The sequence below is a fragment of the Triplophysa rosa genome, linkage group LG6 (assembly GCF_024868665.1).
Source record: "Triplophysa rosa linkage group LG6, Trosa_1v2, whole genome shotgun sequence".
In the NCBI taxonomy this organism is placed as follows: domain Eukaryota; kingdom Metazoa; phylum Chordata; class Actinopteri; order Cypriniformes; family Nemacheilidae; genus Triplophysa; species Triplophysa rosa.
Window position 1 is genome coordinate 14,222,277 of NC_079895.1, and position 25,858 is coordinate 14,248,134.

The 25,858-nt window shown below is 40.2% G+C and overlaps 1 protein-coding gene across 1 annotated transcript; it reads right to left on the reverse strand.

Annotated features, from left to right (window-relative positions):
• Window positions 1-649: 649 nt before the first annotated feature.
• On the reverse strand, window positions 650-17,569 carry LOC130555302 (taste receptor type 1 member 1-like). The gene is made up of 6 exons (XM_057335410.1): window positions 17,391-17,569; window positions 16,914-17,211; window positions 15,992-16,735; window positions 4,020-4,232; window positions 3,798-3,918; window positions 650-1,584 (listed from the first exon to the last, which is right to left on the reverse strand). The coding sequence occupies exons 1-6, from the start codon at window positions 17,567-17,569 to the stop codon at window positions 650-652; spliced, it is 2,490 nt and encodes an 829-aa protein (XP_057191393.1).
• Between the last annotated feature and the right edge of the window lie 8,289 nt (window positions 17,570-25,858).

Here is a 25,858-nt window from a genome sequence, read left to right on the forward strand (position 1 = left end):
TCTTAACACATTCAGTTTAACTAATTAACTTAAGGAATATTTAAGAAGATCTTTATTAACTTGAGCTTCAAAATCTCATCTATTCACTCCCATGCTAAAGCTTGGAAGACCGAGGATATGTGGTATTACAGCTCCGACTGCATTATTCTGAAAGAGGAAAGTCAGATACAAATAGGATGCCTTGAGGGTGAGCAAAACATCGGGTAAATGTTTTTTTGGGTGAAATATCCCTTTAATTTAGTTAGCCATAAGACATGAGAAAAAAAGTAATTGGACATAAGAACAGAACAATTTTGTGTCAACATTTATTATCAAATGTATATATAGATTACATAAGAGATTTAAAGTCTGAAACTGACCATCATCAATGTTTAAATAATAATCAAAGCCATACAAGTTTCAGAGTTCTTGTTAGCACTAAGACCTAGAGCAACACTTACTAGATATACACCTGCTACTTTAGTGGCTATTGTCCAAACAACTAGCGCTTCATACTACAAAACAAACAAATAACAGAAATTCACGAGATAAAAAAGAGAAAGTGTTTGCTAAAGTAACCATTAATTGAAATGTAATAATTTAATAGTAGTTTTCAAATTAAATAGAAGCCAATTAGCCTCGTGGGCAAGTGCTCCAACATTGTTGTGGTTTAACTCCTACTAATAGTTTGGGTGTAATTCTGAATAGATGTTTGAAAGTATGCAGCAGTGTTCTTCTTGGGCTGAAATAACATGATGTAAGATTTTGGTATGAAATAGCTTATGAAAATTCCATATATACTCAATATCTGGGTCAATGCATTCAAAAGCAGGATGTATTTGCCTTTGACAAAAACATATGCTGTGAAGTATAAAATCCAGACCACAATGAAAAAAACTATACTGAAGGTAATTGATTTGGCCTCATTGTAATTTTTCGGTAAATCTCTGGCCATGTAAGAAAAGTAGATACACAGGAAACCAAGAAACCAACTAATAAACACAACAATGATAAGGGGTACAGCGTGCCCCCTTTCACAGACAAGCAAAATCTGGTCTTTAAACGTAACAAAGTCCCTGGAGGGTTTGGTGGGCAGCACTGTGATCCATATAACACAAACAATTAAATAAAAGGCAGAAAATGAGGCCACAAAAAGCCACTGGCCATTGTACTTCACCCACAGCCTGTGCACATTAGGGAACTCTGCAGCCATTTTGAAGACACAAACTATTTGAAAGGCACGAACAGTCAAACAAGAGAGAGAAACAGTGTAGAAAAACACATACAGGAAATTTCTCAAGTGACAAGTTACATGTGTGGGTTGTTCAAAGAAGAAAAACATACCTAGGCAAGAGATAATCAAACTTGCTAACATCAGGAAACACATGCTGCCACCTGCAGACCTCACTACTGGTGTGTTATAATTGTGAGCAAAAATGAATAACGTGAACATAAGCAGAGTAATCAAGCATGCAGTAGAAGATATAACACCAATGGAGCCGATTTCTGTGACCTGAAGATAGACGACGGAACGTGTCTTACAAGCCATGCTGCGCTCATCAGACCATTCGCTCTCTCCACATGGAAAACAGGTAAAAGGGTCTCCTAGAATAGCATAATAATATGAATGCTTAGTAATACAGACTAGGGGTTGGACAAAAATATTCTACTAATCGACATTAATGCTCTGACGTGACATCTAAAGCTTAATGTCAACTAGTCGCGGGACATGTGATTTTGACACTAGCCCTTTAAGAAGACGACTGACGTGGGACGGATGTCATTCCCACCCCCTTTAGCGGGATTCTGTCCCACTCCCGGCAATAATATATGTTATCGTTTCCTGCTTCCGCATGCATCATTCACAATGTGTCTTGTTTTCATCCACAAAAGCTTGCAAGGCCTAACGTTACTTAGAGTTCAGTGCACTGTGCTGCTGCACGCAGATCTTTTAATTGTATATTTTTGTAGTTGTTTCTCATTGAATAAATGTGAAAGAAACAGAACGAAAATGTTTTGCATATTGGCCGCTGTCATCTAGGTGCTGCGTTTGTAAGTCCGCTATGATAAAAGCATCTGTAACAATATATTGAATCAAGCAACGTTGTTCTAAAGTCTTAGGTCATCACAAACTTGACACATTTTTCTGTCGTTTCATCTATTAGTGCACTTGACACTTTCAGTGACTTGTTTCTAAATGTCAGACGTTTGGTCTGTACACACAACACTTCAGATGTGAAGTGGGTTGCTGTACTAGAGATTCACCTGCTGCTCTTTTACTGAATAACCTACTACCACCGCCCTAGTGCTTAAAATGTCCAGGGGCCTCATGTATTAACGCCGCGTATGCCAGCTTTCACGCTCACGGTCGGATGTACTAACAGTGAAATTAACGTGAGAATGTGCGTTCCTCCACGCCAACTTCATGTCTGGCGTGAGTTTTTTTGTGCGTACGCACATTTACAGCTTTGTCCGTACGCAATGTTTTAGTATGGAATCAACAAGTCTTTGTACATGAGGCCCCTGGGCTATAGTTCACCGGGCATACAATGTTTCTTTGGCCATAGACCAAAGGTGAACCATGAATTACAGATTTGTTATGTTTTTTAGGCTGTTATGCACTCAAAAAAAAAAAACGATTTTACAATACTGTTCACTTTATTTAAACAATTTATTTTGTTTTAACACCATTGTATTAGGTTTTATGTTTAAACACAATTGCATTGTGTTAAACGGACTAAAAACAGTAATGCTTTGGCTTAACTAAATGTTTACATTTTAAATTAACATGTTTCAATCAAGTAGATCAAAATCATATTTGATGCTTGTTCAATTTACTAAAATAAATCAAGTTAACACAACATAAATTAATTTAGTTGTATTAAAGTAGCGCTATTAACTAGGAACAGGATTTCCACTTCCCATCATGCTTTGCACAGGGCTGAATAGGGAGAGTAAAAGTTGCAATAAAATGTTATTTTATACATCTTTTAGCAAAATGATGAAACAGGGATATTTGTTCATGTTTAATACTCTTTTGTGTTTGTATTTAAAAGAGTTTCTGGTATGTTAATGGTTTTGGGGGGTTACCATTGTGGTAAAGTATAGAGCATGTGCTTGGGTTGAGGACCTGCTAACCAGATTTAAAATTGCTTTAATAAAAAAGCAAGTACTTGGGCTAAGCCGAAAGTTTAACAAAACCAACTTCTGGCTAACACCGAACAATAAGAGCTTTATTTAGCTTATTTAGTGTGTTAAAAATAACAGCTAATATTTTACCTTAAACTAACTTAATTCAATTATGGACAGTGGTTCCACATAATGGAAACATGTTATCTCTACTTAAATACTTTTAGTAGGATGAACTTATTTGATTCAAGTTATTTGGACATTATTTGGACATGGTTGTTTAAGTTTACTCAGTTCAGTTTAGTTCATCATACATTAAGTATTTGCGTAGAGATAACATATTTCTGTTGTGTGGAACCACTGTCCATAATTTAATTAAGTTCGTTTAAAGTATCATTTTTTTCAGTGTGGTAATTCGATTTTCAATGTGTTATTTTGAAAAAATGAGACTTTGTTTTAAATGCATATAAGGTAATTTGTTGACGGAAGTATAAAAAAAACTTTGTGAGAATCACTCCTACTTTTAGAATGCGTTTTACATTTTTCTTATCTTGGTAGTTCATTTTAAGCAGCGTCAATTATTTTAATGCCAAATGATGATAGTGTAATTTTTTTATGAAACAATTTTGACATACATACAAACAGACAGATGTTTCTCTCTTGGAAGTATCTAGGATTAACATACTTACGGGAATAATTTACATAGCTGTTTTGTGGGCACTTTTTACACAGAAAGCAGCAGTCATGATATCCCACACGTTCCCTTGAAAATCCCTCTTTACACTCAACAGAGCAGTTCGAGAAAGGAACCTTTACAGAATAGACAAATTTATCATTGAAGTCAGTCTAGACAGATAAATGCATTTATATAAGGCTGAATCAATATATCAAGACTATCAGGGGTAACTCACAGAAGTATTGTTACTCCAGGGTATGAGGGAGTTGTTAATGGTAAAAATCATTTCTGGATTTGTGTCATACGTGCCGACGATCTCAAGCCATGAATGATTTGTTTCTGTGTGCCACAGCACGACTGCATAACTGATGGCTGGATCACCATTGACATCATATTTCACCTGACGGCCACTCAGAAGAAAATCCAACTTCTTAATTTCTCTCAGAAGCTGTTGTGAAGTGTGGTTAAAAAGAAAAGAACACAATTCATTTCACAATAATAATATTACACAATTATACAATTAATTTCACAGCCTTCTGGAATACCCGATTCTGTTTGGTTAGTGATCACATTCCAAGGTCTGTTATTCTTACGATAACAACCATTCAAAATGAATAACACATGGTTATCCTAGTATTGAGAGTCATCTTGATTGGTGCAGTTTATTAATATTATATGTAAATTTAATATAAATTTAGAAAACAGAAAGGAAACGCAGCTTCCTCGCTATTTGAGCTATTAAACCATGTGCAATAATTTACTATAGAGGTGAGTGGGAAAATGTAGATCCAGTGAATTATCTGCAATTTTATTCATATAGCGCTTTTTACAATGTTGCATTGTTTCAAGGCAGCTTTACAGGAAGAAAAAGAACTTAAAGTACAACACAGTGAAAGGTTCAATACAATACAGTACATGTTATAGGAGTAAGCAATGTTAATGGACTTTATTTAATGGACAGAATTCTAAGCTAATCTAATATAAGCAGTCTCCCAGTGAGCAAGCTAACACAGTCCAGTGGCAAGGAATCCAAACTCCAGTGATGAAATGGAGAAAAAACCTTGGGAGAAACCAGGCTAAGCCGGGAGGACCAGTTCTCCTCTGACTTGTTACAGCTGCACTCAGTTACTTTGAGTAAAAGTTACTGAGTAAATGTTTTTGGTTAGTGAGGAGAGCGTCATAGTATTGAGTTAATAAATTACATTTGTTTGAAACCGTTTAAGTCTGTTTGAGCCGTTTATTTTGTTGATGATTTTTGTGAGCAATATCAAACAATGGAGAAATGTTTTAGGCAGGGATAATAATAGAGGCAACATGTAACTGAGGACAGCTGCAACTTCAAACTGTCATTATGGAAAAAGATAGTAAGTATAGTAAATACTGGTTAGCATGAATGATTTATCATTTAAGCTCTTGGTCGGATTCCATGGTAGGGATGTGCACATGAAGGCCGCAGTATCAATATATCAATACTCAAAAGTGCTATTGACGTATTGATATTTTCTGAAAAGGACACAATATAACTGGGCTCCTCACAAAAATATCAGAGAACTGGGGCATTACTAGAAAGGTCCTTGCTGTTTTTAATGATAACATATTATTAATAATATGAGTTCAGCTGTGCAGAAAACCCAATGGAAACACATTCCATGTTTTTCACACACCCTTAACTTGGTTGTGGAAGACGCCATCAAGGCAGAGACAAATTTGGAGTCCATCCACGGGAAATGTGGTGCTATTGTTCAGTTCTTCCACCAAAGCATCTGACAAGCTTAAGGAAGTGCACATTCAGTTGCGAATGCCAGAGCACAAACAAATTCAAGCAGTAGAGACCAGGTAGAATTTGTTGTTCTACATGCTGGAGAGACTGACTGAGCAAAGGCAAGCTGTTCTAACAGCACTTTGTCTTCTTGGGAGAAACACCTTGTGCTTGAATGATGAAGAATGGTCCCATATCAGCCAAGCCATTGAAGCCCTCAGGCCCTTTGAACAGGCACCTGAGGAAGTTTCAGCAGAGCATTATGTAACCATTTCAAAAGTCCTACCTCTGGTCTCTCTTCTCCAAAATGCAGCCGTGTCTGCTGGGCAGAAGGGTAACACTTTGGCTTTACAGCTTGCAACACAATGCAAACGGCGCTTTGAAAACATTGAGCACAACTTTACTCTTGCAGCCAGTATATTTTTCTACATAAGGTTAAAGGAGACATGAATTAAGAAATCAATTTTAACCCCAGCTTTTGTTATATAAGAGGGAATCATATTCAAGCGAACATCCTCAGAACTGTCAGAACTGAAACGCCCTTGTTACTGAAATTACAACTGTTACTGACACCAGACGCAGTGAACACCAGGTCCTGGAATGCACCTATCTAGCTAGATAGGTTGAACACCGCCCCCACAGAAGAATATCAACGACTACTTCTCTAGCCCCGCCCACTGGTTCGCGCATGACAGATAGAGCGAGCAAGTAATAAACATGCCATTAAACATCTCAAAATATTGTGCAGTCAATGCCTGGTTGTGTAAGAACACAGTCGCTGCATAACCGTCCGTCGGATTCCGACTTAAAAATAAACTTCAACCATGCATTTCTAAAGAAGTTCCAGCTCACGTGGGTAAAACATTGAGCGTTTGTTCTCATTTCACCGCGAATTCCTTTGTGAACAAGGCACAGGTTGACGCTGGATTTGTGGAGAGACTAAACTTAAAAAAGCAGTGCTGTGCCATCAATATTGGGTCCGATAGGAATGGCGCAGCAATCTTATGTGAGTGAAACATATTTGTACTATGCGTCACTATTGCTTTGTTAGAAATCACTTGATATGCCCTGAGCCCTATTCGCACGGGATTAGTATTAACTGGGGACCTCTAGTCATTTGTTATAATTGCAGCGGTTGTCTGTAATCTTAATCCCATGCGAATCGGCCATGTCTGTAATTTGTAAAGTAAAAATTATTTTGAGGAACACCGAGGTCCTGTGATAATATTAGTCCCGTGCGAATCGGCATCTCTGTGATTTGGCGGGCTCATATATTATTTTACAAGGTTTTATCCACATTTGCGAATAGTGGAGGCTGTTTTGAAGTGTTTTGATATTATTTCGGGTGCTGGGACATATCCATACCTGCCAACACTGTCGTTTTGGCCGGGAGTCTCCCGTTTGTTTATTTATCATGGAAACTCTCGTAACATTTTAGATCCGTGATCGCTGTGATCTTTTGTCCAGTTCGTGATCACGGGTCTCAAATGCTGACAGGTACGGTCATATATCATTAAACACCATACAACTATAGGCTATACAAACTATACGCAAAGCCTTGCCATCACATCCGGGAAATAAGTCAGTAAATTTGAGTAAAATCACAGGCTTCACTTATCCCGTGCGAATGCGCCACATGAAATACAGATGTCTGGAGGTAATTTCGAAATCACAAAAGGTCCCCAGATAATACTAATCCCGTGCAAATAAGGATAATGTGTAACCCCACGTTACGTGTCTAACCAAATTCACAGAAGGCTCCAACAAAGTTTACTACGCAAACTGCTATCCAATCATAGCAGTGGGCGTTTACTTCCAAGTCTTCAATGCGGCACGCCCATTAAAACTGAGCGTTTGTCATGCCGGCCTTAAAACCTGGGTAGAGAGTAGCCTATTACATATTGATTTTGTTGTTTTTGAATGTAAAAACCACGTGAACGTCATAAGTAGACCTCATACAACAGTATAAAACAATAAACAAGCCCAGTTCATGACACCTTTAAAATATTTTGTGTTTTGTAATTCTGGAAATATGGAAATCATAAATATTTTGTGTTTTGTGATTCTGGAAATCATCAAATCACAGCTTATCAGTTAGATGCAAGCGCCGGCAACTACCAGTGAACCCTCTACGTCAGGGGTTCTCAAAGTTTACATTCAAAAGTCCAAATCTGAATTCTCATCAACGTCAAAAGGTCCGGTTTTAATAAACATTTTTATAATTTTATAAAATAATTCAACTTTACATATGCTAATTATCATATCCATGACTCATCAAGTCGTAGACTACTTGCATTTCTACTCTGAACTGTTACACACACAGTACTGCATTTTTATAAAACTAAATGCCCAAAAAACATCTCATTTACATATTTGTTGTTTCTGAAATAGTACTTATATAGTGACCCGGAACTTTTTCGTCAAAAGCAGCTCACCACACACCTCTCCGCGCTATACAGAAGGGTAGAGTGAAGGGGTAGAAATGGGATTGGGCCTTAAAGGAACACTCCACTTTTTTTGGAAATAGGCTCAGTATTTATTTGTGCCTAAGAGCAGCTTAGTATGTTACTAGTTCTTCAGAGTATGCTGCAGTCCACAAGCATTTTTATATTTTTCTTTTTCTGAAGGATTGTATTGCTCATTGCACATAACAGGACGATGTTGCCTAAAAGTCTGTTATTTTACATTAGCTATCATTACATGCTGAAGTCTGCATTAATTTACTACATTAGTACCCTCTGGTGGAGCATGAGGGCACTTCTACTGAAAGGTGTAACAGTTGGTATATTTTTGTTGGAACACAAGGAAAAGGAAAATCACAAGCCATGTGCTACAGAAAAATATACCACTTGTGTTGTGTTCTGGGTTTTGAAGCACAAGGTAATTGCTTGCTGTGTGCCATATGTGTGGTCCTGTGTCGTGTTGTGACCTCACCCCCTTGTTTCCTCATTAAGTATCCAACTTTTAATTCATGCCCCTCACCTGGTGCCATTTTTATTCCTCTTCATTTGCTCTCCTATTTCCTGCCCTGTGTTTTTGTCGTTTTTTGGTCCGGTGTTTTTAAAATTTAAATTTATTTTCTGCAAACTAATTTTGCATGGTTTGGATCAATGAAACAGTTTACCTTCATTGGTCAATAATATGCGCAGTGAGTTTTTTTTGTTTTCCCCTCACAACGATAGAAACATCTTAAAATACTCCAGCTTACATGTCGTCGCTGTCCTTCCAAAACCTCTAATGTCTGAACTCACTGTTTTTTCAGGAAAAGATGAAAATGTTGTATTTTTTAAATCATTAAAAACTGTTATGAAAGTTCACAAGCACTTTTTAATACTTTTTATTGGTTAGATACTACAAAACCCAGTGACAAACAAAGGGTGACTTATATTAATGATTTATCACAAAATATGGAGATAAAGGGTTTCAAAAGTACAACAGCGATATAAGACAAAGGAACTGTAAAAGGTTTATTTGTATACGTCTTTTGTAAAATACTACCCAGAACTCTACTGTTTCCATTTTACTGTGAAAACTGGAAATGTACGCCCATGAACATTGTCATTGCATGAAACAAGTATTGTTGTTGTTTAGGTTGGTTATCTTGTGCTGAATATTTTATAGATTTTTTTTATTTTAAGTTTTGCTTATATTCTCTTTTGAATCTATGCTTCTCTATGCTTTAATAGTTTTGTTCATTAATAAAAGTTACACATTGCATTTAGGCTTCATGTCTCCTTTATGTTAGCTTTCTGTTGTTTCTGTTATTTTAAATAGGGGTTCATTCAATAAATTGGGGTGTGTGTCTAGCACCAGCACTTACTAGTTGTTGTTTCTTTATTATTTTAGTCTGTTATTTCTGGAGGTAATCAGGAGTAATGGTATGAAAATATGGATAAACATGAGTATTGAAATATTTTGTTTGGAGGTACCGTGTCAATTCTCAAAAACGCAATATTGATATTTAAAAAAGAATCGTACAAGATTCATGGCAAGTAGTATTTATGGGGGACATAGTGTCAAAATGATTGATGGTGACCTTTGACCTTTGCGGGGGGGTTGAATTACTTCCAGACCACCCAGGTTGCGAGGGCCCGCCCCCTTTGCGTTGACCATTGACCGTATCCGCCCCATTGTGAGGGACTCAACATATCAACATATATACTACTATGGCAGTTTTGTTTGGAGCTTATATATATAGGGGCAGTCGTGGCCTAATGGTTAGAGAGTCAGACTTGTGACCAGAAGGTTGCCGGCTCGATTCCCAGGGCCGGCGGGTAACGACTGAGGTGCCTTGAGCAAGGCACCTTACCCCTACTTGCTCCCCGGGCGCTGCAGTGATAGCTGCCCACTGCTCCGGGTGTACGTGCGTTCACGACGTGCTGTGTGTGTGTTCACTACTCTCTGGATGGGTTAAATGCAGAGGTCACATTTCGGGTATGGGTCACCATATCTGACTAATAGGTCACTTTCACTTCACTTATACCGCTAGATGGCAGTCTTACCTCTGAACTTAAACAGTGACAAGATGTACTAGAATGCAGGGTACGCACATGACGTCTTGACACCTTGGCCAGTGATGGCTCAATAATTCTGTACTCTTTGCATAAAAGTCAACATCATCAGTGGGTGTCATAGTCTCAAAAAATGTGTGATTGGAGCATGCTTTAATTCAAAGCACTGCAAACCTAATATCATACAGTGCTACGCACCAACAATCAACCAAAACAACTGCTACAAATTACTACAAATAATATAGTCTCAAAAGTCACCCCCACCACATGCTACTTGTAGTGGGTGACATGAATGATAAAGTGGGAGCTTTAACAACAACCGTGAGAGAGTTATGGGAAGCCATAGCTGTTGAAAAAAATGACAATGCAACAGACTTTGTGACTTGCTTGGACATCTAGTGGTCAGAGTGACCATTTACTACACATAAGAACATCCAGACTTTGACACAGAAACAACATGACAATAACGTGACCAGTCAAATTTACCACATTGTGATAAATGGAAAGTGGAACATCTCTCCAAGATGTCAGAGTGTGTCGAGCTGCATGTGTTAATAGTCACCACTACCTTGTGAAGAAAACTCTTCAAGAGAATCAAGAGAGTCAGCAATGTCGCCAAGATCAAGTGTCCTCAAGCAAATATGGACTTTGTACTTAACTTAAAGAACCATTTAAGTGCCTTAGACGAGACAACAGATAGGAACCCGGGGGCGTACAACAGAAAGATCGTAACTTGAAAATATTGGTTACCATGGTAATTTCAGTTAGGACCTCATTTAGGATAAAATGTATTACAGAACAGCATTTCCTAAGTGCATTATCTTATCTTAACTACAGATAGAAGATGTGCGATTTGCGAAAAACCCTAAATTAACATATGAAATCTTATGTTAAGACCTAAAATAAGAAACTTTCTGTCATACTCCCCTCGGACATGTGGGAGGTAAGTGGGAGGCAAGACCTATATTAGGATCTTAGGAGACATAAAAATGCAGCCAACACTAGAACTTTGGGAGAAAATAGACGAAAGTAAATAACTTAAAGTAAATATGTTTAGCAGTCACCAAGGCTCCAAGAGCAAGTCTAGAAAGGCCAAAAATTAACTAAGGAAACCAGTAAGGATGAAAGAGCCTTTAATACGCATGGCGATGGCTAGCATGGCAGAGTGTACCACAGAGAAAAGGTCAAGTTAGTGCTGTATAATAGATCACTAAACGGCTGTGTGGTGGGAAACAACTTGCCTCAATTAAAAACAAGAGCAGTAACAGCCTCTCAGACCAAAAAACAGGCTTAAGTCAGACAAGCCTACCGATCCTCCACCAGCCATAGATGTTCTGGACATTGACATCAGTTCTCTAACTAAGGCTAGTCAGATCTGCCAAAGCACTCAAGTGTAGGAAGGCAGCTAGAATTGACACCATCCATGGTAAGATGCTAAACGCAAACCTTACCACACTTACTAGAGTGCTTACTGGTCTATTCAAGAAAACCTGGAATAGAGAAATCAACCCTGATATGGGCCAAAGGCATCATTATCAAGCATCCCAAGAAGGGCAAACTCTAAAATGGACAACTGGCGGGGCATCACAATACTTTTAAATCAGTCAAAACATTTTTTGCAGAATCCGTCTGTCCAGATTTGAAGTAGCCATTGACCTCAGGCGGAAACAAGAACAGGCTGGTTTCAGGCTGGTTTTTCACATCCTGTTAAAGGTTTTGTGTCCCCATGGAATCTCTCACAAGAGATACACTGGTTGGGTTATTCTATCTGCAATTTGAGTGTAGTGTCATCCTTGATGGGAACCTATCTGCGTGGTTTTCAGTGAAGTCAGGGGTATGGCAAGGATGCATTATCTCACCTATCATTTTCCTGGTAACCATTGATTGGATCATACGACAGAAAACATCAGACAAGCCTAGATGCATCCACTGGCCTCTCTTCCAACAGCTTTGCAGTTGCAGTTTGCAGATAATATAGCTCTTTTGTCATTTTGGCATGCCCACCTCAAGAAAAGATCAACAGACTGGACAACTTTGGAAAGAAATTAGGTTTCAGCACAAACACCATGTAATGTGAAAACGAGTGATGCATATCCGTGCAAGATTTGATGAGCCCATTAGTCTGAATAGAAGTTTTCTTGAAAATGTTGAGAAGTTTGCCTACATGATGTTTAATTAACAAAGTTCGGTAGGAGCCGGAGCATATAATTAGCACGGCTGGTCTACCATCAGCAATCACCACATCTACCTATCAGCTCAGGCGAGCTCTCTTATGAATAGACAAAACATTTTACCTGCTTCATCTCTTCAGATTAGCATTGACAAGTTCGTTCAATGCCATGTCCGAGACTCCCGTCACTACCGACGTTACTGCCACTCTCAAAACTTCAGCTCCCCCGTGCACATCTCAACATTCCAGTCCTGGATCGGAATCATCAATTGAGCCCCAGGATTCGCCACGGGGCTGCCAGCCTCGCACAGCGAAAACACGAGTTACATCATCGCCTCATCCAAAAAGGTTTCCGTCTTCATACACCTCAGTGCTCCCCACGATTCCCGCCATTCAGAAATGGACCATCAAGGGCCTACGACTGGCCCTTTCCAATTCGGACATCCATTTCAGTAGGCGGATGACTAAGGTGGAGCTGTACGGCCTCTACGCCTCGTCCCAGGCTGGTGCCCCCTCACCGAGGTCCGCTCCTCCTAAAGCCACCAACAAGACCGGCTTGTGGTTCTCCATATTCCCGGCCTGGGCAATTCGCCTCCGCAGCTCGCAAGCCGGAGCAGCAAGCCATCAGCGAGCATGGGTCGTGCTATGGATTCCCCGGAGGCTATGGACTCTCCAGGCGCGAGCTCCCAGCAGCTCGTCCCCCTCACAGCCTTCCAGCTTGCGGCTCCCGCTAACACCCCTCCAGCAGCTGACACTCCTAACCACCCAGGCAACACGAGTTTGCTTCTACCCGGAGCCCAGGCTTACTCGCACCCCTTCCCCGCTCTAGGCTCTTGACCCACGGCGCCACCGTCAATTTCTAGCAAACGCACCAGCTTTGGAACCACCTCTCGTCTCAGGCAACGCAGATTTTGGCAGGTGCGGACACAGATCTCTTCCTACTCCTCTCGCCTCTCTCACCCCTGTCAGCCGATCGGCAGATCACTTACGGTGACCTATCACTCACACTCAAAAACTCGTCACCTAACCACTCCCGCACACTGTCGTTCCCCGAATTCACCGTCGCCTTCTCCCGCTACACTGATGTCATTTGCACCGTGTTCCCACATAGGAGACGCAAGCTTGGAGATTACCTCGCCATAGTGGCAGAGCTCGCTCTCTCCTATGGGGGTTCGCACTTCTACACATACCATAAACTTTTTCAGCAAAGTGCGTGTGGCTCAGTGGAAGCAGTGCTCCTATTGGGGAGCATAGGACACTGAGCTACACAACAGGGTTTTCCTGGGCGTTCGCAATATTTCTTGCACGGTCTGTCGCTCCGTAGCTCATAGCACCATCGCATGCCCCCTAGTCACTCCCTCTCTTCCCCCATGCCCAACTTTGCCTCACCAGTCCACTTCCTCCGTTCCGCGCCAGCCAAATTGCCCAGCCCACCCAACCTCACACGATGCTGCAAACCCCCATGCTCACGAAGTTTGCAACAACTTCAACGGAGGCAGATGCACCAGACAGCGTTGTCGTTTTTTGCACGTGTGCAATTTTTGCAGCGGCGCCCATGCCCGCATTGTCTGCCCAGTTTATCTATCCTCCAATAAAAAAACAAAAAATTACCTTTTGACTCCTGTGAATGTTTCTTGTTTGTCCTTTGAACTGTCTTTGCACCCCGGAACTGACTATCTCCTGTCCGGTCTCTCGAACGGCTTCGACCCCGGCGTCATTAGTCTCCCCTCGCATAGCCTAATCTGTCCCAACCTCCAGTCCGCGCTCGCCGAGCCAGAGTCAGTCGATCTCCTTATCAAAAAAGAGATTGACGCCAAATTCATTATCGGCCCCTTCGCGGCTCCCCCATTTACCGTATTTCGCATCAGCCCCATTGACATAGCCACACGGAAATTCTCAGACAAAAAACACTTAATATTCTATCTCTCGTCACCACACGGCTCTTCCTTTCCAAGCATTAACAGCCTCATTCCGCTCGAAGAACTTTCCCTGCACTACCACAACACCGATCAAGCCATCACCTTAATTAAAAATGCCGGTCGAGGTGCTTGGCAGCCAAAGTCGACATCACTTCCGCGTTTAAAGTCATGCCCATCCACCCAGATTTTTGGCATCTATTCGGCATACGCTGGCGGCAAAAATTTTACTTTTCCGTCCACCTCACTTTCGGCTGCAGAAGTGGACCCAAAATTTTCGACATGTTGTCAGAGGCAATCTGCTGGATTCTCTCTCACAATTATGCAATCCCCTACTTTATCCACCTACTAGATGATTTTTAATCATTTCGCCTCCCAACTCCTTCCCAGCCGCGCATCTCGAAACAGTCCAAGAGGTTTTCACGAAGCTCGGCATCCCCCTCGCCCCAGACAAAACTTCAGGACCGAGCACGTCCATCGAATTTCTCGACATCAACCTAGAGTCACTTAATTTCCAGGCTTCTCTGCCAAAGGAAAAAATCGACATAACGATTTTGATCGCTTCCTCCCTAATAACCAATCCCCGCTGTTCCAAATGCGAGCTCTCGTCCGTTCTCGGCCACCTGGATTTTGCGATGCGCATCATCCCGCAAGCCCCGCCCCGTTCGTGTCACACCTTTTCTCTCTCGCGTTCTCCGCCTACACCCAAGAGGACATGATATCCCTATCCAGCTCCTGCTGTGACGAGCTGAGCTTATGGATAAAGTTCCTCAGACAATGGAACAGCCTGTCCTTTTTCTACAGTGACATGGTCTCCTCCCCCGTCGATATTCGCTTGTTCACCGACGCTGCCCCCTTCGTGGGTTTCGGAGGTTTTTACCAAGGTCATTGGTTCGTTGGTATTCGGGAGGAGCCGGAGCATATAATTAGCATGGCTGGTACCTATCTACCTATCAGCTCAGGCGAGCTCTCTTATAAATAGACAAAACATCTTACCTGCTACATCTCTTCAGATTAGCATCCCTCCTCCAACCCGGCTCCTCTCACAAAGCTCATTCTCCCGCAGGACCCCGGGGCATAACCTTCTTACCCACGCTCTATCATTATTATCCCTGCAACATTGCGGTTATCTGCGCAGGCGAACTCGTGAACCTGGCAGTCTGCTGAAAATCTGAAATCTGCACAGTACAGTCTCAGAACAAAGATAAGACTATAGAATAGAAATGTCAAATCGGTTTTGCTATATGGAACAGAATGTGCTATTGAGAGTGATATGAAGAAAATTGAGGTTTTCCACAACAATTGCCTCATGGGATATGCGAGATCTTCTAGCCAGAGAGGATCTCTAATTCTGAATTACATAAAACCAACTCAAATACTGTAGTGATAGAGGTCAAGCATGAAAGGGATAAAATAACTTGGCATGTTTTTCAGATAGAGCAGAACAATATCCCAAAGGTGGCTATGAATTAGAGACCACCTGAGAAGATGAAGCAAGGGAGGCCAAAAACAACATGGATGAGGACTGCAGAAACATAATTTAAAGCACAACACCAATCATGGGGTGAAGCACAACATGCTGCCAAAGATACAACAAGATAGAAGCAGATTGTCACATTCTCACAGTCCTATGTTCCGTAGGGAACTGAGGCAGAAATAAGTAATGGAAATGTACTTATATTTATTCTCTACAGACATGATTGAGCAAAATATTTAAATAGACAAAATATTTTGCAATACTGTTTGTTATATTGTTACCTAAAATATGATTTCTGTTGACATTTTATTTCTAAAACCTCTATGTTCACCACAAATATCATGTTTCATGCATAGTACAGCACATTCACTTACCATGTATGGCTTAACTGTTGTATTTTTGCTGCATTGCCTCACGTCACACTGAAGAACTTTATGTAATGCATGAGCTATGCTGTACATGGCAGCATAAATGGCAAAAGACAGTGTGGGATCTTCATTTATAGTTTCCTCCATGGTCAAAAATGAGCAATTGTCACACTTTTGATTACATGTCCTGGTCTGTATTTCACTCTCGATGTCGTTATTCTTATAAACATTCATTTTTTTGGTTTTATAGATGAATTCATGAAATCCAGGCAATGACATAAATCTATCTGTAATGCCAATGACTGTTCCGATTTGTCCAATTCCTGGCTCTCTTGAAAGCTGGTGATTCATAGACCATGTTTCACTAGCAATCCAAACTTTGTCTCTGATGTTGTTTGCTATGGCAGATCTCACTATGTTTTCTGCATATATTGGCAAAGCGAAAACCACAATGACATTGATGTTGAGCTTATCAATCTTTTTAAGAATTAGACTGTAGTTTGCACTTTGTCTGAGAATCTCTTGATAGGCCATACAAATGCCAGTGTTTCTGATATAGCTGTTAAACAGTTGTAAGCCATCTTCACTGTAATTGTCTGGACCTCCAAGAAAGGCAACCCAGTTCCATCCAAACCACTGTATGATGCGAATCATCATCTTTATCGAGTCTCTGTTGCTAGGCACTGTTCTTATAAAAGAGGGATAATGAAGTTTATCACTTAATGCATAGCTGGTGGCTCCATATTGAACCTTTGAAAGAGAAGAAATCATTATTTATAATCAATACACTTATTGTACATACTCTATACTCTATGCATGTGCACAAATGGCACATGATTTGAAAGAAGGTAATACTTGGTAATACTGGATTATTTTATGATTTACTTGTATTTCAGATGCAGTATGAATAACATAAAACATAATTTACCCATGGTATAAGGTCCATTGTGACCAATGGTGAAATAGTAATAGTTCTTGTGCTTCCATATGGTCCTGTCAAGGCAATCACTTTAGGATGATGGCTGTTGAGTTTTTCTTGAGGTTTTATTGTTCCATTCTGTGAGACTAAACTGAAGACTGAAGGGAAGTTCTTAGTGTCGGAACAATGGTCAAAAATCTCATAACCCAGAGAAACATTGGGCAGCAGGGTGGAAGAGTTATTAATCTCCTCAACAGCAAACCTCATTACTTGGAACATCTGATAACCAGATTTTGAGACAATGTGCCTAAAATAAGTAAGAAAATTAAGCGCATTTAAATAGACAGCTGAATTTAAATGAAAGACTGTGAACATTGGACATTGAAGCAGCATATTCTCGGTTCAACTAAACTTCCTTGTAATAAACAGACTAAAAGTATAAAGCACCCATTTTATCAAAGATATTTAAAAAAGGTTCTTGCTTACCTTTTACATTCAACGGCCTCTGGAGAAAACATGGATATTTTCTGTTCAACTTCATGTATTGGAAAAAGGCCACCCAACAAGTAATCGCCATCTAAGCTGAACTCAGATGAAGAGCAAGAAACTTTAAAAACAAAATGAATAATACTCATAAGGAAAGTGTAAAAGCGGCTCAGGAACATGATTAAAGATGCTCTATTCCTCATGGATGTGTGATGATTCATACACAATTCTTCAGAATTCTCAAAGCTTAATTTGCTTAAGCTGCTGTGTTTACTGACACATATATGGAAATTTAAGTTCACAAAGCATACATCAATCAGTTATTAAGTAGAGCATTACATTGCACCCACGACCAAAAAAACAGACGATGCAAAATAATCACTTAAATCACTAGGACAATAGGATTTGTTCAACTAGTATCTCATTCAAGCAAAACTTAATATGATCCCAAAGTCAACTCTTAATTTTCAATAACATTCTGAGTTCAAAATTCTCATCCATGGTTTCAGGATATCCACTGCTATTGCAAATGGGAAACAAAACGACCTTAAGTCAGGACGATTATTTACATATACTTTACATTTAAACAAAAAGTTTGCCTAACCCAGTTCCAGTTCACATACTAACAAATTAGCTCTTTTCATAGTGCATGATAACACAATTTATTTTACATGTGTGGTGGTAAATGTAAAAAGATTAACACGTCAGATAAGATATGCAAGATTTATCTTACAGGCTGTCATGAATGGTGGGTGGTGAGAGACACGGAGACAAGGACAGAGGACCCAAGTGCAGACAGCGGGTAAGGGATTAACACAAACTTTAATAAATAATAAGCAACAAAACAAAGACCCACGTGGGGGTAAAGTAACAAACATGGAAACAGGAACAAGACTAACTAAACTAACAGGACTAGACTAAAACACATCACAACTACAAAATAAACTAAACTAACTCAAAGACAGGAACTCACCACATTACACAAACACGACACAGTACAATGAACCAGTACGAGACAGAAGACACAAGGGCATTATAAAGGGGATAAATCAAGAGGGGACAGTTGCAGGACATGAACTAATTAACAAACAATAACGAGGAGACGAAAGGGCGGGAACAGAGACGCCACACCTGAGAGTGGAAGACCAACAGGGACAAAACGTCACTCTCCACATAAAACAAGAGGTTCTATCATGGTTCTGCCACTAGGTCAAGAGAAGCAAGACAAGGTGGGGCAGAACCATGACACAGGCTTACATTTTGGCAAATGCATTGGTAAATCCTTTACATAACCATTAAAATATTTAAAAATACAATTTGCTATTCTAGTTAATAATTACTTATTCTCTAAAAAATGCAGTTTCATCAATGGACTACTTGCATGCAGACTTCCGCGTTCTTCTCAGTGCGACTTTTAGCAATGGCTACCTTTTACACCTGCTGTCTCCAGGATCTCCCGAAGATTCATGTAAATGATGTTCATCGAATTTGCAAGAAATCCAGCAAAGCCCCATCGAGCAAGCTGGAGAAGGGATTTAAGTTGTACGCAGCCTCATACATACACTGCTACGAAGGTAAGAAACATACGTATTGTTACCCTACAAACAATGCTATCTGTTAGCCAACTGCAAACAAATACAAATATGTTAATTGTTCAGCTAATGTTTCTGTGGTATTATGTCAGTATCAAATAAAGACAGGTTGTCAGGGGAGCCATGTGTTACAGGTCAATGAGGAAGAATGAGGCACCACACAGCTTAATAGTATGCGACACACTCAGGGTTCACTGTTCTCCAACGCCCGTTCAGGCATTCAAACGTGTTCCTGTTCTTGAACTATTAACAAAGTGCTTTGCAGACGTATCGGACCTCTGTCACTCTGAATTTAGAATCTGTATTTATTAAAATTAACTGTTCCGTTAAACTTTGAAGCTGTACACAGCAGAACACAACAGTGTTCCCAGTATCTACTCTGCTGTTTCTGAAATCGAAAAGTACCTCTTTTTCCTATCATTTTCAGTCAACTCAAAACAATGGAGGCCAAACCGGAAATACGTGAGTCGTATGATTTCAAGTTGGAAGTACGTCACGAACCTACGTGCAAGTAGTCCATTGAAGGGACAAATGAAGATATAGACAAAATAAGGAAAAAAAGAAAAGGACTTTTGCATTTGATGTTGATAAACAACCTCTGTGGGTAAAATGCAGAATGCAGTTTTGTTTACTGAAAATCAGTACTTGTATTGAACATGTGAAATTAGTATTTTGGATTAAATGTGTCAAATTGTTTCAATCACCAGCTGGATTGCCCTTGTCATCCACTAAAGGGCACTCCCCAAACCATTGTCATTTACCATGGACCACAATAGCCCATTGCCTGGACACATAAAGAAAAAAAATCTTATTTGTGGACTTCAGTTCGGCCTTTAATACCATCATGCCTGACCTTCTCTCAGACAAACTGACCCAAGCTCTCCGTGCCCACCCCAATCTGTCAATGGATCACTAACTTCCTAACAGACAGGCAGCAACTAGTGAAGCTTGGTAAACTCACATCCGGGACTCTCACAATCAACACTGGTGCCCCTCAGGGATGCGTGCTCTCCCCACTGCTATTCCCCCTGTATACAAACCATTGCACTGCAAAAGACTCCTCTGTCAAACTCCTGAAATTTGCAGATGACACTACCATCATCGGCCTCATCCACAATGGAAACGAGTCTGCTGACAGACAGGAAGTTGCAGAGCTGGCTGTCTGGTGCAGTCACAACAACTTGGAGCTGAGCACGCACAAAACAGTGGAGATGAACGTGGACTTCAGGAGAACCCCCCCTGCACTCCCCACACTCACCATCATGAACAACACTGTGGCTGCAGTAGAGTCATTCAGGTTCCTGGGCACTACCATCTCTCAGGACCTGAAGTGGGACACTCACATAGACTTCATCGCTAAAAAAGCCCAGCAGAGGTTGTACTTCCTTCCCCAACTGAGGAAATTCAACATGCCACAGGAGCTGCTCACACAGTTCTACTCGGCCATCATCGAGTCTGTCCTGTGCTCATCCATAACTGTCTGGTTTGTTTCAGCTACTAAATCAGACATTAAGAGACTACAACGAAAAGTCAGGACTGCTGAGAGGGTTATTGGTGAAATTTGGTGTATAAATAAACTGGCATTGCAATGAAGCTAAAAATATAAACAACTATATCATCATGTTAATTTGCTATATTTGTACTATAAAACTCTAATGACAAACATGTCTTCAAGTGTTCAATTGTTGTGTATACCGAGCTGCAGCGGTCACATTTGTAAACGACTTTACTTGGACCCATTGTGCAGGCTGTCTCTTTAATACCGCATAGTTTATGTACATGTTGCTGCTGATTGGGGTGTAGAGATGCGCGGATGAGCTAAAATGTCACCCGCATCCGCTGCTTCAAATAAATTATCCACCCACCACATGCCCACACGTATAATTTTCTCTGATATAGATATCCGCACCCGATCGTCACTTTAATTACTCTTATTCTTTGTTTTAAGCATGATGTTATCAGATTCATGATCGTAAGATGCTTTTAAATGAACATTTATTTATAAAACTTGTAAACAGGAATGCACAAGATTCTCCTAGCAAGGCGTACGGTGGTTTTTGTAGACATATTATTGACTTTTCTTATATTCTAAATATATTACTGAGTTTTCTTACATAAAATAATACATTTAAAGGTAGTTATAGAGTTCATGTACTACTCTGATCTTAACAAGGGCTATGGGACTCATGTATGAGTTTGAACACCTGCATGAACACCAAATATCTTATCACACTAAGACAGGAACTGCAACGTACACCACACACACTTTTGTAGAGAAGTTTAATTAAAAACGCTGGGTTGCTTATTCTTACGCTAAACAATGAGCTCATTTTTAATAAAACCACACACATTTGTAGAGAAGTTTAACTTATCGCATACAGCCAAGGACACTGGGGTTCTCATTATCACGCTAAACTATGAGTTCATTTTGAATAAAACCAATGTTAAATCATGTATCGTCTGAAAGCCCCCAGAAAGGTGTCAAGACAAAGAGCACATGATATACGTATGTGTTGATTGAGAGGCGCTCACTACGATTAAATCCTAATATGGTAGGCCGGAAATATAACTGTAACGTGAAATGTAACTGTAGCGAGTGATAAGGGGATGGACTAATAAAAATAAGTGATGTCATGTAAAACCTGGTTGGTAGAAGATGATGTCAGGTAAAACATGATTGGTTTGAACTGTGATAACAACTTGAGAACAATGTACTGTATAAAAGATGGAGTCAGACATGTATTCGTTGAACATCATTGGACATCATCAGATGAACTCTGTATGTCTCACTTTGCTTGCTCGAGCAAATAAAGATTGAAACCTCTTGAAACCTGGCTCTCTGGTCTTCGTGAATTCTTTCTACATTGGCTGATCGACTTTTCGCCACGACAGGCGCTGCAGTCGTGGGAATAAGCGATCTTGTTTCTCTCAGAATAAAAGCAAATTTCCTTGAGGACTCAACTAACTGAAAGTTTGAAGAACAGTATTGTTCCACTTCATCCATCATTCTGGGTGTCTCATCTTCCCATTCTGCTAAGTCCACCTTCTGCTTTTTCACTCGTCCGCTGCCATGTTCTGCTGCAACGGGGATATTAAACTCGTTAGCGCACACCATCATTCCATCATGTCGACTTTACTGTTCCATCGACCTTCACATTCTTGAATGACAGTGTGCACTAAACTTGCAACAGCACCTGTTCTCTTCAGAAATGTCACCAGGCTTTTGCACTTATCTATCTTTCCAGCACATCTTTGATGCCTTCTGGTACATTCCTCTCACTGAATGTGTGTCCTAACACAGTGTTCAGCGTGTGTGTGAAGCACGGAACCCAGTGGTAGGTCCGAAGTACAGCCTTAATGTTCGGGCCCTGGTCACTGACAAAAACAATTTTGTCTGCTGTTATCCCATAACTCATTAACACAGCGGTTATTTGATCATGGATATTTTTTGCTGGGTTTGTTTAGATGACTGTCAAATTCCATTGTTGCCAGAATGCGACTTTCCAGATGCCACTTCTCGTCGATGCTGTGACATGTAAGAAGAACAGTATATGCCCTCTTGTTAAATTCGTCTGTCCACATATCTGTGGTAACAGCAATCCCACTGTATTCCAAAACTTTTTGGATGGCCTCTTAAAGTTTTTTTTTACCAGCGGCAGCCTTTTGCTTTGTCCTGTCACAAACAGTTTGGCGATGGGGTATGATAGGATCAGCGTCAACTGCACCGTACTTGGCACCAATATTTTTTAGTGTTTGGGCCACTTGGAGGTATCCTTTGCCAGAGACAACATCAAAGGGGCATATACAGTGAGGGAAATAAGTATTTGATCCCCTGCTGATTTTGTAAGTTTGCCTACTTACAAACAAATGAAGGGTCTATAATTTTTATGGTGGGTTTATTTTAACTGATAGACACAGAATATTAAAAAGAATCAGGGGAAAAAAATGTTATATAAAGGTTATAAATTGATTTGCATTTCAGTCAGTGAAATAAGTATTTGATCCCCTACCAACTAGCAAGAATTCTGGCTCCACAGATTGGTTATGTGCCTATATGGACCACAGATTAGTCCTGTCACTTTAAGAAAGTACTCCTAAATCAGCTTGTTATGTATATAAAAGATGCCTGCCAACAGAATCTGTATCTTCCAGTTCAACCTCTCCAACACCATGGTCCAGACCAAATAGGTTTTAAAGGATGTCAGCGACAAGATTGGAGACCTGCACAAACCTTGAATAGGCTACAGACAGAAGCTTGGTGAGAAGGAGACAACTGTTGGTGTGATTATTTGGAAATAGAAGATATACAAAATAACTATCAAATGCCCTTGTTCTGGAGCTCCCTGCAATATTTCCCCAATGGGGTAAAGATGATCATGAGAAATGTTAAAGATCAGCCCAGAACTACACGGAAGAAGCCTGTTAATGATTTCAAGACAGTTGGGAACACAGTTAGCAAGCAAAACATTGGTAACACATTGGTAACACGCTATGCCACAGTAGACTGAAATCCTGAAGCACCCGCAAGGTCCTCCTGCCCAAGAAGGCCCGCCTGGCTCGTCTTAAGTTTGACAATGAACATAAAAATGATTCAGAAAAGGCTTTGGCGAAAGTGCTGGCACTGCTGTGAGACCAAAATGGACTCCTGTGTTTGGAGGGAGAGAAATGCTGACTATGAGCCCAAGAACATCATGTCTACAGAGAAGCACAGTGTTGGAAACATTCTGCTTTAGGGCTTTTTCTCTGCTACAGGTATACAGGATGACTTCACCGCATTGAGGGGCTGAGGGACGGGCCCATGTACCGTAAAATCTTGGACGAGAACCTCCTCCCCTTAACTAGGTCACTGAAGATGGGTCATGGATGAGCCTTTAACATGACAAAGACGCAAAACATATTGCCAAGACAACCAAATAGTGGCTTAAGGAGAAGCACATTAAATGTCCTAGCCAGTCTCTAGACCCTAGTCCTATAGAACCTCTGTGAAGGAGGCTAAAACTCCAATTTGCTGAGCGACAGCCAAGAAACCTTAAAGATTGACAGAGGAGTGGACTAAATGTATCCGGACACATGTGCAAACCTGGTGACCAACTATCAGAAATGTCTGACCTCTGTGCTTGCCAACAAGGGTTTCTCCACAAAGTACAAAGTTATGTTTTGCTTGGGGATCAAATACTTATTTCACCGACTGAAATGCAAATCAATTTATAACCTTTATATAACATTTTTTTCCCCTGATTTTTTTAAATATTCTGTGTCTATCAGTTAAAATAAACCCACCATAAAAATTATAGACCCTTCATTTGTTTGTAAGTAGGCAAACTTACAAAATCAGCAGGGGATCAAATACTTATTTCCCTCACTGTATCTAGGCAGCACAGCTCCACGCATGCATCCACAAGACTAGACTTAACTTCCAGTGGTATTTTTTTGCTGTCCCGACGAACCTAAGAACTTAAGGTGTTTGTCTGACTTGACTGGCCTTTCGGTTTAGCACACACATGATGTACCATATTTGAGGTACCAGTCTTGTGGCTTTCATATACTGTACATACAGTGCCTCACAGTTGTTGCATATTACATACCCAGCACTTGATTTATCCTCATCAACCACTTCGCTAAAACGCTCCTACACGGCACTTTTCTTTCTTTCTTTCCTTCCTTTTATTTTGTTTTTAATTCTCCCTTTTTAATTTTCTCTCGGATCTGTTTCGCCTCCATTTCTGCTTTAAGAAATGGACCCCCCTCTACCGCCGCCACACCCGTATTTCTTTTAAGTGAGTGCAAATTAGCGTCTGCCTGATGGAAAAATGCATTTAAAACACATCTGTATTTTAGAAAAATGTAGTTAATATTTGTATCATTAATGACTGATCTCATCCACCCGCGACCCATTAATCAGAATGTATTTTTTATCACCCTAACCGCGGATCATCTGCAGCACCTGCGGATGTAACTCTCATCAGCGCATCATTATTGGGGTGATCTTTTTGACACACCTACCAAACAAGAGAAACGTATTTTAAACCCCGTTGCACACTGTTTCCGGAAACATGTCGTTCAACTCGGAAACCATAGCAAAACTTTGCACACCGGGTTGAGTTTAACAAGCCCCTGGTTTTGCACTCATTTGCTGCTCAGTCTTGCATGTGTTAAGAGCTTTTCTAGCTGTTGTTTTCTTGTTCCTTGTTTCCGGGTAGTGGGGGGCAGAGTGAGGCTTCGTAAAATACTAAAACAGTTGAAGCAAATATGCTAGTTCAGACAGGCTTTGACGAATTATGTTCTAATTGTTGTGAGTGGCAAACAAGCAAGTGGACGTGGTTTGTGTTCTCGACTGACATTTTGTTGCTTTGGGTTTGAATCCTGACTGTAGTGTACCTGTTCACATAACTATTATAAACGTAAAAAATAACTGTAAAATTATTAATAATAATTCTGTAAAAAAATATTAAATTGCTTTTTAAATGTGTTGAGTTTTAACATTTGTTTGACTACACAAACTTGGTTTGGTAAATTCCTCGTTGTGAATAACTATGGGATTATTTTGGTCATGAAAAATTAAGATTAATAGAAACCACAATGTCTCACATTTGTTACATATACATTATTTTATTTAAGAATATTAAACGTTCTGCTGTTGAAGAACTAAGTTTTGAGGTGGACAGAGGTGTTCCTCTGATGTTGCTTATTATAAAACATGGAATTAACTTCCACTGTTATGCAGATGATACTCAGCTATATACTGTATCTCATCAAGACCAGATTATTCCTTCCAGCTATCCAAATTTTCAGAGTGCATCGAAGATATAAAACATTGAATAACTAGTAATTTCCTTCTATTAAAACAGAAATATTACTTATCTGGCCAAAGACACG